Source organism: Trachymyrmex cornetzi, unplaced genomic scaffold (assembly GCF_001594075.2).
Source record: "Trachymyrmex cornetzi isolate Tcor2-1 unplaced genomic scaffold, Tcor1.1 scaffold381, whole genome shotgun sequence".
In the NCBI taxonomy this organism is placed as follows: Eukaryota; Metazoa; Arthropoda; class Insecta; order Hymenoptera; family Formicidae; genus Trachymyrmex; species Trachymyrmex cornetzi.
Window position 1 is genome coordinate 210326 of NW_017298545.1, and position 14949 is coordinate 225274.

General features: G+C 37.0%; 1 protein-coding gene across 1 annotated transcript in view; it reads right to left on the bottom strand.

The window, feature by feature from the left end:
- Window positions 1-14949, bottom strand: part of mdy (diacylglycerol O-acyltransferase) — a 129822-nt gene that overhangs the window by 24133 nt on the left and 90740 nt on the right. The window contains exons 6-8 of the mRNA XM_018511604.1: window positions 9158-9307; window positions 2835-3015; window positions 806-914 (exon numbers count right to left, since the gene is read on the bottom strand). Coding sequence (XP_018367106.1) covers window positions 806-914; window positions 2835-3015; window positions 9158-9307 — 440 coding nt within the window. The remainder of the gene's footprint in view (window positions 1-805; window positions 915-2834; window positions 3016-9157; window positions 9308-14949) is intronic.

Genomic DNA, 14949 nt, shown 5'->3' on the forward strand with positions numbered 1-14949 from the left:
CTTCTTCTCACTTTCGCTTATTTTTATCGAGACTGTTACCGTACCGTCACGAAAATAAATTGGCTGTATACCGTTTCCGCTGTAAATGTTTTGTTGCCTCGACGAATGGAGACACTGCGAATTCTCGCGACGAAGTTATTAACACTGTGAAATATATATCTGCAACACCTTCGGGCGAGCATAAGCGATAAAAAAAAATATACTTTGTACGTGTCGCTGAAACCCTTAGTTTCCTTCCATTCGCATCTGTTTAGCATTTTAAGAAATACAATTTACATCGTGCTCGTGATATTATGCAACGTTATGTCACAGACGGATATATTGCCTACAGGTGTAACTTGCAACAATATTATAGCAACTGTGGCGCATGCGACAGCTCCCTTTTTCCTGCGTATTTTATCACGAGGGAATTCGTAGCGCGGGGATCCCTGTTTGTTCAGGGTAGTACAGAATTTGCCGTATATTTGTGTGTATCGAATTTCCAGGCGAGAGTATTACCCGAAAGATTGATCGTACCTATTTGGCGAAACCAAATTACACTTCTACTCGTCTCTCGGCTCCTATCTTACCAGCTGTTACACTATCGTGGTTAGCCCGACTTATTTATGACCAGCACGATAAATAATTAGCTTTCATAATAAAGTAAGAGATATCGTCCGAAACATCAATAGATTATTATCCATATTGTTCGAGAATAAAAGCGAGTAAGGCGTTGCGCTTCAGACAAAATTTAAGAAATTAAATTTAAATGGCGCAAAATATTGTTCAAAAGATGTCATAATAATGCAGTATGTAAAACACTCACGCTAAAGGGGATTAATGAATTCTTTACGGAAGGTATCATCCATTGTTGGAAAAGTGACATCACTACTTGGCATCCTACGACGACTTCCAATATCCGTTTTATAAGAAATCTGTAAATTATATTGGATAAATTATAGATAAATACACAAAAGATCCTCTCTTAATATTAAAAAATATGTTCTTAAGATAACATAATTGTTTCGTATAAAATTGTCAAAAATATCATTTAATTTTTGATTACATTGAAAAACGCAAAAATTATATATACACATATTGTATATATATGTTACATACAATATATATAAAATTATAAACTGTATATTTTAACAATAAAATATATATGATTCTGATTTAAAAGAGTAACACTTTTGTCTTTTGTGACAATGGAATATATCCATACAACATATATTACAACGAACAGGAAAATATATCTTTTATCGGATTTATCGACCATCCAAACTAATTCGTTTCCATGTGATTCTATTACACTGATCATTATACTGGTACACGTTTATTTACTTTCAGATTTTATCGACGGCGCAAACCGATTTCCGGCCGGTTCCATGAATTTCCATCCCCGCATTCTCGTTACCCTCCCAACCGTTCCATCGACCATAAACCGCTTCTCGAAAAATCGGAAATACGACTTTTGAGTGCTATCGCGTGAAACGACGTTGCTATTCGACGGCACGTCGTCCGCGCGAGTTTCGTTTTCAGCAAACTGCTAGCGACAAGTAAAATCTGGACGCACTTTTCAACAAACGTGGCTGCACAGAAGACGATGCAAAAGGAGAAAGCACACGATGGAAACGAATTACAATATACAAAATCAAAAGGACAAACTTGAGAAAAGATATACTAAGCGTGTAATAATTTAATTTGTCGAGCCTGATTTATCAACAAGTATTATTTATAATCTTTCAAGATAGAATATTCTGAACGCATAATTACATTAAATGGATAATTCATGTAATCCAAATTTAACATATGTTTTTAAAATTTAATACACATACATTGAATCAATTATTTATAAAGATATTTAATGTTAAATTCCTTATGAAAATATCCCATAATAATTCACGTTTTATTAATCATTTGTATGCATATTACTTTTGATATTTAACATTATTATAAAACATATTGAAGTTAGGAATTATAGCAAAGAATCCCTTCGTTCATTCATGAAAATTCCATACGTTCCTATAATTAAATTATTATTCGCAAATGGCATATCGAAAATAAATTTAAATCGAATTTCTCAAATGAGTATAGAGTTCTAAAATAGAATCTCACGGAATCTTCGTCCAATTTCGACACGCACGAATAATTCATGTTCTAGATAAAATCGGACCAAGTATGAATTCTCTTCCTCTTCAAAATTTTCTTCTCAGAACAGAATTCATTCGCTGGAATCTGAGTTTCGTAAACCGGCGACTTCGACATTTGTTGACATTCTTTACGAAAAGAAAATAAGACATGAGAGAGAATCGGGGGATATACTATGACGAAATCTATACGAGAAATCTGAGAGCAAAGACGGATTTATACACCTCACGCAATGTATGCGCTCGCGCGACCAAACTCAGACAATATCAAGTTTCTACTTGACTCGCTTTCCAATCGAAGTGAACTTGCTAGTATTTTTAAGACATGTGTAAATTGAAACACGGTTTCAAAGAAGTTAAATGGATAAAAATCATTTAAGAATACTAGGGAACTTATAATATTATTCCAAATTAATCCTTTTTACATTCTACTCGTTTAAAACGCTCCTCGTTTGTTTCAATCGAAATCTAAGTTTGAAAAATATCTCTGTCAATTTCATGTAATGAGAAGATATTTCTGCTTTTGTTATCAATCTCTCAAAACAGATACTTATGAAAAGAGCGTCAAAAACTTCTAGAATATTAGTCACTCGTGAAAGACTAATATTAGATACATCAGTTGGAAACTTTTGTATTTTTGACAAAAATCATAAATGTAGCTTCATACTAAAGTGCAAAAGTCGCAATTTCAAATCGTTTACTCACCTCTTTCGAATCCGCTGCGTTCTGGGAAAATTCAGTTCGTAGCACAAAGTGGGTGCTAATATGTAATAATAAAGATCGCCCAAGCTTAGATTGTCAGGATACTGTACTAACGAATTTCCACAATCGTTTATCTCGTGCTCAAAGTCGCTGACATCATTTGTACTCTGTTGAATGGCGGAAGCTGTGATAGAAAAAGCGTATTTTATTAACTCGCGTCAGTTTATTATTATTACGATCACATTAATAAAAAAATTAATAAAATAATCCGTGATATTACGAAGGAAAAAATATCTTTTAATGTTTCTTCTTTTCACTAATGAAAGGCTTTCCTTTCGTAAACAGACATGCAACACAGTGAGTAAAGTGACACAAAAAGATATAAGATCTAACAAATATGAAATAAGCAATATAAAAATTTGTTTAAAGAAGCTTTTGCTTTTGAATGAAAGGTTGGAAGATACAAATCGTAGAAAATATCAAGAGTCTACTTTACACAAATACATGTTTGCAGCATTAACACGATTTAAATGCTTGTGTGTGTGTGTGTGTGTGTGCTTGATAGCAATTTGTAAAATTAAAGTAAAAACTTCTAGAGAATTCCTAAAAGTTTCACGATTGTATCTCTCGCTTGTACAATCACGCGTCTCTCGAGTCTCTCAGACTCCTTAAGCAACGAAACTGATTCGCTCGCGCGATCCGTTCGGCCGGAAACCTTGGAATTTCTCAGCGTTGCGCTAGGCGCGCGGATTCCCATCTACGCGTCTAATCCCACCCCAACGCCGAACCAGTAACTGATAGAATCCCCTCAATTATCCAAATCCGATGAATAATCCAATCTGGAATTCAAATAAGCCCGGGTTGCGCCGGGTGCCGCGCTCTGCATTGTCGCTCGAACTCGACAGCGTCCCGGACTGGCGTCGCGATGCCAGGAGTTGTGCCAGTCGCGGCCTGCTCTCGCGACGTCGATCGACGTCCATGTCGACGACCGACTACAGGCGTCGTTTTGCAATCCTCGTAATAAATGTAGAAGAATTCGACCAAATTAAATTCCTCGCGCTTCTTTTTATTTTATCGTGTCCTGTTCTGCCCCCCCCCTCCTCTTTCTCTCTCTCTCTCTCTCTCTCTCTCCCCCTCCCTCTCCCTCTCCCTCTCCCTCTCTCTCTCTCTAAATGCGAAATAAATGTATATAGTTTATTTTTTTTCTTTCTTTCCTGTTCAACATCCGTCACGTAGAAAGACAAAGCTTCTGTGACGGCAAAATCGTTTGCAAAACGTCAGTTGTCGGTGCAATTGTTTACGGGAAACTGTAAATTCTCTGGGCAATATGAAAACCATAAGATATAAGGAAGAATTATAATCGTCAATAATTATGATTGACAATACATTTTTATACGATATTTATATTATAATATAAGTCTTATATTTACATTTCTATAAATAGAAACAAGGAAATTACAATTCTGAGCAAAAAGGAAATGGTCTTGAATGAAGCATATCGCAATTTGCGTACGTTTAACAGTAGGAATAACGAAAATTGCGATGTGATTTCGGAGAACAGTCAAATACGCGAAATTAACGAGTGCACGATCACGCAGAAGCACTCTGAAACGATTTCATGATTCGTTAATATTCCATGTAAATTCGTTTGATCAAACCTGTGATCTTTGGGCAGTAAACCTTCCACCGACGGATTATTAATTAAAAACCACTCCCTGCAGTTCGGTTTGCAGAAACTGCTGTATTTATTCGGAGCATTTCCAGTTGATCAATTATACAAATGCTCGAATCTTTTATCAATTTCATTTACACGTACAATTGCAAATCACTGTTAATATTGCTCAGTTTCTAATTGCGCTATGTATTAATTCATTTAATAAAAAAACTTTTTATTTCCGATAAATAAAAGAATTTAATTTAAAGTATTATTAAATTTGTTAAGAGCGTTACATCAGTTATAAATTCTAGTTTATTTGTTGTATTTTCAGAGTAAGATATAATCGAGTTTATTTATTCACATAGCACCACCTGATTCGTTCGGTTCAGTAATTATGTTAACGGAACAGTCGATAGGATATTCTAGGTCCTTCCTTTGTTTGTAGTGAGGCAGACTTCGTCACTACGTTCGTTGACATATTCTTGACGTAGCATGACGTTCCTTATCTCGCAGACTGAGAGTGACTCAGGTGCATCGTAAGGCTTTATTTATTAGAGTACCATATCATTAACAACGATGCATAATATACAGCAATAATTATACGTTAACTATGTAATTGTATATATTAGGTGTTAAACTTAATTCCTACCGTTTTTCGTCTCCAAAATTGACTTGTTTCGGAAGGAAGATGAATGAATACCTTAATCAAAGTAATTTCTTCCATTTTCTACTTTATTATTAATTAATAATACTTTATTAGTAATACTTTGATTAAAGTATTTCCTTTCGAAACAAATCAATTTTGGAGACGAAAAACGGCAGGAATTAAGTTTAACACCTAATACTATAAACCAAAATTATCAACAAATAATCAAGTGACTGCCAACACTTCGGATCACATTCTTTCACTTGCATTTACAAATAAAATATATAATATTCATATTTTATTTCAATTTTGTTTTCAAACTGCTCAGTAGAATAAAAGATGATATCTATATAGCAAGAAAGATAAAGAATTCGCAGAAATTTCTTTCGTTGATCGAGGGTCAATCTCGCGTTCTGCGATTGCTTAAGATCCGCCTATCTGTGCTCTCAAGATCTTCTTAGGCTCCTATCACGTCTGTGGGTGGCCGCAGAAGGATGGAAGAAAGTCGGGGATCGTTCTCGTCGGAGGGGGTTAAATCTCATGGGGACGCGGCGGGATCGAGCAGGCTTCCGTTCGCGACGGGTGTAATTTCTATTTTTTTCAATCTCGGCCCGAGGGCGTCTCAAGGGCCGACGTAATTTCGTCTTTGTGCCAAGGGATGCCTCGCGCTTAAGACCACCCTCGTTCATATATCTCGAAACTGGCGCGGTGGGCAAAGAACGGTGAAAAAAGGAATCGATATCGAGGTAGCACAGGGACAGAAAAGGCAGCATCCTTATAAGAACGAGAACTCTCACAAATTAAGCACCGACGCTACCGAAGAAGAAGAAGAAGAAGAAGAGGAAGAAGCTTTAACCAATCGATACGATTGCTTGCGATCTTTGACCACGCAATTCTGTAGACTCGTAAATTGTCTCGCATCCTCGACGGCACGCGGATCTAAGACGACATCGACACCCATTTTTATTTCAAATCAAGTACACGTTTAAATTAAATTGAGAAAAAAGTGATATTATAACCAGTGAAGATATAATTAAGTGGCAAATTCCAGTGATGATTTATTTGCTTAATAACTCGCCGTTTGAATCTATTTTTGTGGAGAGACCATATTATCTCACTCCTATTTCTCTTCGAGCCATTTATGCAGTGTCGTCATATTTTTATAAATAATATCCTAAATATAATAAATGTTTCGTAACTTTGAGTCTAGATTTAGTTGAATAATACTTTGACGAATATAATAGTTAAGTTTTAAATTTAAATATTGATTATTAATCAAATTATTAATAATCAAAAAATTATAAACTATAAATGGGATGTCATAATCATCTTCTCCTCTACTAATTTCTTGCTAACTACTTAACGTCACTAACACATTATTGTTACAAAGAAAATTTTTTTATCATTTGAAGTACAAGATGTTTTTATAAGAGTTATAATACGTGTTAAATAAGATTTGAAGCATAAGATCCATCTTTATATAGCCGCTGAAAGGTGTTCCAGCTTCTTTCTAGAGTAGGCGACTATGAGAAGCGCCATTCCTTGCATGATCGATCGAGCCGTAACGAACAAAAACGTGAAAGGTACACCACCTTCGCGATACATATGTATACAGGTCTACGTTACAGGCTCCACGGCTGGTTCTACGTCGTCATTACAGGACGTAATAATACGACGTGCCATAGGAGTTCGGGTCAGGTAGAAAGGGCGAAAATTACACGGCGTCCGTGCGCGCGCTAGATTACACGAGTTCGTGGTCGTAATAACGGAGTCCCGAGGTGGGCTTTTGTCGATTGCATTTGTCTATCGATCGATCGACCGGTCGCCATCGCGTTACCTCGCGATGAGCCGATGAGCGAGTGCCGAGGTGTCGCGCGAACACGGGGTTTCGATAATTATATCCAACTACGTCACTTTTTCCACCGTAATTAGGACACTCCCCGGCGAGAGAACGGTGCGGATCGGTCGAGCGGATAACGGGCTAATTAGCTGCGAGCGAAACGCCGAACGCGAATACGCCGATGTCCATATCGGAGAATATCCATCTTAATTTTCGGTGCTAAACGTAGCATGGGGAGTCTCTGTACACCGGCGAACGTTAAATCTAGAGGAAAGTTGAAAATTGTTCATCGCCTCGCAGAAAATTCTCGCTTCGATGAAGCGTGAATACCTTGCTTATCGCGCGCTCGTATTTTTGTAATCGGCAGCACAGCGGTACACATGCTCACGCAGGGCTACTCAGAATTGCTTTTTCTCATGCTCGAGAGTCTAATAAACAATTTTTTATCTTTCAAAGTCATTTAAAATGAAGCAATAAAAAAAGTCGACAATTTCAAATAATCCTTATCTTAATGGTTTAAATACATATTTGATGATTCTTTCAGATACGTCCATGTAAAACAATTTCGTTGTATAAATCATCGTTGTATATGAATAGAAATTCATAGTGATCGACGTACTAATTAACTCAGAATTGCTTTTTTCTTGGTCTCCAGATTTGGGGATAAACAATATTAATATACTTCAATAAATAATATTTCATGTTTCAAAGTCATTTAGAATAAAGCGAGTAAAAAGAAGTCAATTTTGAATAATCACTATTTTAATAATTTAAGTATTCTTGAATTCTTTCAGATATGTGTATGTAAAACAATTTCGGCATATAAACAATCACGCATTCGCTTGAACGCGATTGGAATCCATAGTAATCGACATGTCTCAATTACCTCAGAATTGTTTTTTATTATGTTCGAAAGTCTAATAAACAATTTTTTCAATTAAAAGAAATAATCCTATTTTCAGTCAAAGCGAATTTCAATGTTTAAACAATTTTTTATCTCTTTTAAAGTCACTTAGAATGTAGCAAATAGACAAATTCGACAATTTCAAATAATCGCTATTTTAATGATTTAAATATTCCTGAATTCTTTCAGATACGTTCACACGGCACAATTTTATCGTATAATAAATCACGGTGCGTTCGCCTAAGGGCGATCGGAAAGCATAGTGATCAACATGTGTACCAATCAATTCTGACAAGTCATGGCGTGTAGAAAGATTGAGCAATCATGATTAAAAGTGCAAACGCACTGCAACAGTGTAAACGTGTTCGACGTTTCGCCGTCGCTACTACGGAGGAAGAACGGGGGAAAGGGTTAATACTGCGCTGGTGAGCAAGTTTATCGGGGAGGGAAGACCGTATAATTTGACTTTGCCGGTCAGGTCAGAATAATCGATACACCGCGGCGCGTCCGACACAGGAAACATAGGCATGTCCGATCGGCAGAGTTTAAATTGGGTGGAAATTATTTTCCCTTTACTATCATGTACACATACACATAGGTGCAACACATACACTTGCAATGAGAGCGCACACGTAAGCGGATCGCGCACACACGTGTGCGGTGCGCCGCGAGGCGCCTTCAGGAGTGGGCAAATACCACGAGTGCAGTAGATTACCGATTCGTAGGACGTGTTTGCGCTATTTGGATGTGTGCATTACCTCGGTAAGCGCATATGCACATCGACGTGCGTAACGATGGAGATTTGCGCCGCGCCGATCGGCTTCCATCCGGAGCGGAAATCCGTTACATGTGACTCTAGCGGCATCTCGATGAGACTGTATTACAGCGTTGTAATATCGTAAAAAAAATATTTTAAAAAACGAAAAACTATGGCGCGCAATGCGCTACATGAAAAATAGTTACTCGTGCGTCGGAACTGCGATATATTCGCGTGCGTGGCGCTATTTTTAGTTTTGGCAGTGAGTCGCACGCGGATGGTACACATAAAGTAAATCATAAACAGAGTATGTGACGATGAAAATATTTTCTCTTTTTTCCCCCGTTTTTTTTTTATTCCGTTTCACATAAAAATAGAAGAATAATGTCGCATCGCGTGTGTACTGCATATTATATATTAAGTATAGAGATTATTTATTATCTGATGGATACGCATAAAATATATGAAACGTTAATATCGCGTTAATAAGGTATTATATAGCTGTGATGTTTTTATACTTACACTGAAGATTATTATAAGACAGCTGACGTCTCATTCTGCCTTGCGTGGTTTTCTTTCGGTTGCTCAAGCGGCACCACATGTTCACTTGTATGTACGACCATAACTTCAAAAAGAGTATGGCATACAACATACAGACGTACATTGCGCCAACTGAAACAATAAACGTAAAACAGTTAGCGTTAAAAGTAAAAATTTTAGGGAAAAAAAAGGGAGAGAGAATGTATTCAACTCCATTTTCAACGATAAACGTGTGCATTTAGCATATTATAGTCTGTTACACGCACTATATAGAATCTCAGAAATAAATGCGCGCCTTTATCGATGGAAGTGAGGCCTGAATACGGCCTAACATTTTTATTCACTCTGTTTCACGCGTGCATACGCATTCGCTATTCGTTATAAATCTCACTTAAATTCCAACGGCGATATATTCTCCTTTTCTTCTCGCGGCGATATACAAATCGACGTAGTCAGCTATCAATTGCATTAAATTTCTCAATTTCGCATGCACGACTGCGTATAACGATCGCAGATCCTTCCACGAAACCTCCGCATAAACGGCAGGGTAACGTCGACTTAATTATCGATGAGTATCATCGCTGCGATCCTGGGAATGCCCGTTATTATTATGCTATGCCAGTAACCATACCGTTGGAAAACTGCAGACGCGATGACGAAGGCGACGCCGGCACGATCCTCATATTTTCCGATATTTCCATCGAGCGTGTCGGCGGCCTCCTTCGCGTCCCGGATTGTTCGTATCTTAATTAAATCGCGCCTGCTACCAAGCTATCCCGAGGTGGCGAGATTCCGCACGAGCGGAAGGACATAATTTCAACAGAACGAAACCGTTCCGTCTAGCCCTTTCGCTCTTCTGCGACGTCCCGTTCTACCTGCATTCTATAACTTTCATTTACCTGCACCAGCGCGTCGAGTGTCATCGCAAATTTATATCTCTGCTCATGTTTGCTAGGCACAAGTCTAGCATAATCTAGCACAATTTTGATTTTTTTTTTGTATTTCAAAATGGCGGTGCTGCGACTATTTCTTGATTTGCAATTTTCTAATAAACTAATTGCGTCATCGAACTATGATATTTGCGGCACAAATTAGTACAAGTCTAGCACAATCTAGCACAACTTTGATTTTTTTGTTCTGACAAAATGGCGGTGTTGGACCTTAAAAACGGTATTTTTTCAATTTTCACTTCATTTTTTGAGATATCGAAGTGCGATTTGCGGCACAACGTAGCACAAGCCTAACACAATCTAGCACAATTTTGATTTTTTGTTTTTCAAAATGGCGGTGCTAGCTTCACAGACATCTCTGCTCGCGTTTATTAATTCCTTAGGACGACGGCAATGTAGATTCAGTATATAGGGGAGAATAAAAACCGAGGTTAGTTGACTATAGGGGTAAGTAGAATAATCGAAGCTACATTAAAAACAAAACACGCGAGACACGCATAAACATGTCTAAGTACGCAGCAGCGACTGCCGCTCAGTCTGCTGTAACATCTTGTTGCGAACACATCTATGATAGAAGTTACGTCACAATTTTAAAAAATCGTACACCTAAGTAAATATTTTTATTTTTAAAGTTTTTGTTTTACAATCGTATATGATGGTCTGAGATGTTTTATTTCTATTTAGATAGTAAGTGTAGTTCTTACTTAATAAAGTCCGACAGATTTTTTTTGTTTATGTGTCTTTGTTATCGTATAATGTTAATATTTTTAAAAAATGAACGGATGGGGATAGTAGACCAACCATAGCATGGAACTGTATGACTCATTTAGTGACGACTCTTATAGTACTTACTCAAAATTTTATTCTTTTAAATACATTTTCCTCAGAGGTAATTACCTCATGTCCAATCTCGAAAACTAGGCTCATTCGATGTGTTTTTGCACGAAATGAACAAATTTTGCAAAAAGAAGCATTGTTTTGCCCTGCGAAGCGAATGTTTAAAATATATTTTTATTAATATGTAGCCAAAGAGTGTAGCTTAAAATACGTTAATCTTTATTTTAATAATCTTAGTTAAATTACCCCGGTCAGTCTCAGGACATTAGAAAAATGTAACTTTTTTCGTATTAGTTATCAGTTTCCCCTTATTATTAAAATATTATTAGGTAGTCAAACGTATGTAACAACTGGCGTAGAATTCATTTTTCCGATAAGTCTCTTAATTTCGTTTGTAAAAATTCGAAACTAAAAAATAAGTCTATTAGCCCCGGTCTCCCCTACACCGAGAGAAAATGAAGCGATTGAAGATCGAGAAGTGTGCAATACTTTATTCGTTCTGCTGGAATTAGTTTGCGGACTATCGAGCAGGAAAATAACAGATAAATTGATCGCTGGTTACGCGCGAGTAACAGTCGGCGGCGTTAGCGATAGCGCAAATCACAATCGTCGAAAGCGATCGAAAGCGACAGCCCCTGCTACTACGTCGACGGACTCGACGGCGATAATGGGGAAACGAGAAAGCCCGAAGCAAATATTACACGGCGATGGTATCGTTCGTTAATATATACATGCTCGACGGCAACGCACGAAAGCGCCAAAGCGTTTCCGCGAAATATGCGCCGATGCGTGTATTTGCCGCCCCCGCAGGGCGATGCAGTGGCATGCTAGCTAAACAAGCTCAGGCACACTGCAAGGCACTTGAAAAGAGGGATGGAGTTGTCCTCCGGGTTTCATTCCGGCAACGTGAGCTGTCCTCGCCCTTCACACTTTTTCCTGTTATTCTCTCTCTGACGCTTCCTAGTGTCGTGCAAAATAGAAAAATAAAATAAAATAAAAACGATATCTCATGTTATTCGATTTATTATTAAGTTACATATGTCAATATCCGTAAAGTGGGAAACCTTCTAATACGTTAAAGTATACACGAACCCTCCGGAGTCCGTCTCGATCCTGCTCGACAACTCCCGATGCATTAGATGTTCAACAGTCGAAACGCGTCTCGGGACGCGTTTTAGTGCACCGCTCGTTGCCGCTTATACCGTTTATGGCTTGTCCTCCGAACGAGTATTCGCTCGGGCACACCGGCGACGTCATACAGCGCGTATCGAGTGCTCATACATGCCGAGGTAATTGCCAAATGTCGTGACGCGCATATATATACGTCGCGTATATACGGTCTGTTGCAAAACGACACGATAGCATCACTATCAGGGTAGAGACTACGATCTAACATTTCGGAACAACTCGTAAAAAAGTATTCTGTTATAATTATTAATGAAACGTATACCAAGAACATATAAAGTATGGCATTAATTTATTAACTTTAAATTATAGAAATCCTTCCTGAATATTTAAAGCCAGGGATTTTTTCAATGCGAGAGTTAAACATTTTTTAAATATATATAACTATAAATATGTTAGATACAAGTATAATCTATTTTTAAAGATGATATGATAATCTATTTTAACACTTTGATTATTGCACGGATTTTTGTAATCGGTCCCTTGTCACCATACTATTATTTTTCATATAATTTAAAGTAAATTTTTTATATTAAAACATATTATCCAATAAAATGTTTTTAATAAAATTCTTCGACAAAGTTAATAGACCTCTCTAATAGAATCCACAATTGACCATAAAATCAATGCAAAGTGTTCTCGATTCATATAGATGGTAATAGGTAGGAAATGTGTGTTAAATTAACGCTAAATTGATACGGCGACGCCCTGAATCCACATAGGCGTGTATCCGATTGGATACACATAACAGTCGAAGTTAAAAACCGATGGACGATCAAATGTGTAATTTTTCAAAAATTGCTACCATGTTCTGGATAGCTATCCAAGCTACACTAGTCTTGTTTCAACACGAGAACGTGTTCCTTCGTTCGAAGTATCGGGATTAAACTCGTCGACTTATCAACGCTACGAGTACCGTTCCACAAAGTTATTTAGTAGGTGCGATAGATATCCTTCGAGCACTCCTAAAGGTCTGATGGAAAATCGGCAGAAAATTACTTCTCACTCTCAGCGAAGTCATTAAACTCACGTATGTCCTACAAAGTATCGAGTCCATATTTCATCCGATACAAAAAAAATCGTCGAAATGTCCTGCCAATAGTGGCAGAGCGAGGCTATCGCGCCGATACATCCTGCACAGTCGAAACGAATCGACAGAGGTGTATTGTGCTACCATTGGTGCGCGATGGGGGTGACGGTACCACGCGTGAAAATAGTTCCTCAATTTTCCATGGCAGTTCGCCGAACTGAGAAATTGCCAGTTCTCACCGGTGGGACTATTGTCGAACCTCGAAACCCACAATTTCCGATTCTGCCATCTCATTTTCAATCTTTTTACTCTTCATGAGTATCATCACAAGAAGACGCGCAGTATAAAACCTCTAAACAAGTTTGAACAATTATAGAATAATATTCTAAAGTTTAGGAATTCTGAAAAATTATAGTATGTATTGAGAGACTTTTTAGTTTTAAAACTTGATATTATTGAAATTATAAATTGAACTTTATCTTTAAAAAAATCTGTCTACCCTCTTTTTTCTTATTATTCTATAACATATAAATTCTTTCATTTTAGTCTATAACATATAAATTAATAATATAAGAAAAATTATGTTTAGAATCTATTAATTTAATTCGATTAATCGGAGTGAGTATAATCTATACATTTTTTTATTATTTTATAATATATAAATTAATGATGTAGAATTCGTAAAATTATTTTAAGTATCTACATGCTTACAAGATTTAAATTCGTTTGATATTCATCAGCCTGCAAAGAGGTACTTTTATTTGACACTTGTATTATTTCTCTTTCTAAGTACCATACGCGATGAAATGTTACAGTGAGGTAAGAATTCAGTTCTGCAAACGTCATCTGTCTTTGTTTCGCGCTCGCGTTGGCGGAACTTTTTAGACATACCTCGTACGAGGTTAAATTAATGTCAGCTCCCGAACGGACGGAAGAACAAACAGCGAAACACAATTTCCAGCGAGACCGCGCTTGGTATAACATTCCCCGGCGAATTTCATCGTGCACGCTTCCGTGCGAGTATCCCAGGCAAGTATAAAAGAAGAAGCCAGATCAATGATCAAGACTCTCTCTCTCTCTCTCTCTCTCTCACACACACACACACACACACACACACACACACACACACACACACACACACACACAGAGAACACACTCGACGACACATTTTCTCGTCTGCCAAGTTCAAGCAGTTCGGACTCCTTCGCTCCGAAGTGCACGTGAAAATAGTTTCTAATCAAAATGCATTGATTCACATCAGACGTGTCAAGAGATGGAGTAGAAAAATATCAGGAAATACTGAACTGATACTGGATTCTTAACAATAGCATGGAAAAACAGAAGAAATACTTTTAAAAAGAAAACTTATATATTTGTTATTTTATTATTATCTTAACTGCGAACTTGTTATTTTCAATGTGAAATTATTATAGCAATGTACAAAATACAGTTAAAAATATATAAAAAGAGAAAGACACTTATAGAAATATTTTTAAAGGAACGAAAGTCATTCGAATATTGGAATGTGAATCGTTTCACATTCTTAACACAAAGCAGGAAATGTGAAAATTCCAGATACAAGAATTCTCCATAAAAGATTTTTACAAATAAAACCTTTTGAAGTATTCAAAGTGAATATATGAATTTTCAGTTGCTCAGACACAAAACGAAATAAGTTGAAACTTTACAATATTATAATTTAAGATCGTGAAATTTAAAATTGAACTATGTATTCAGATACCAAACAAATATTAAATTGAAATTTCTAGCAG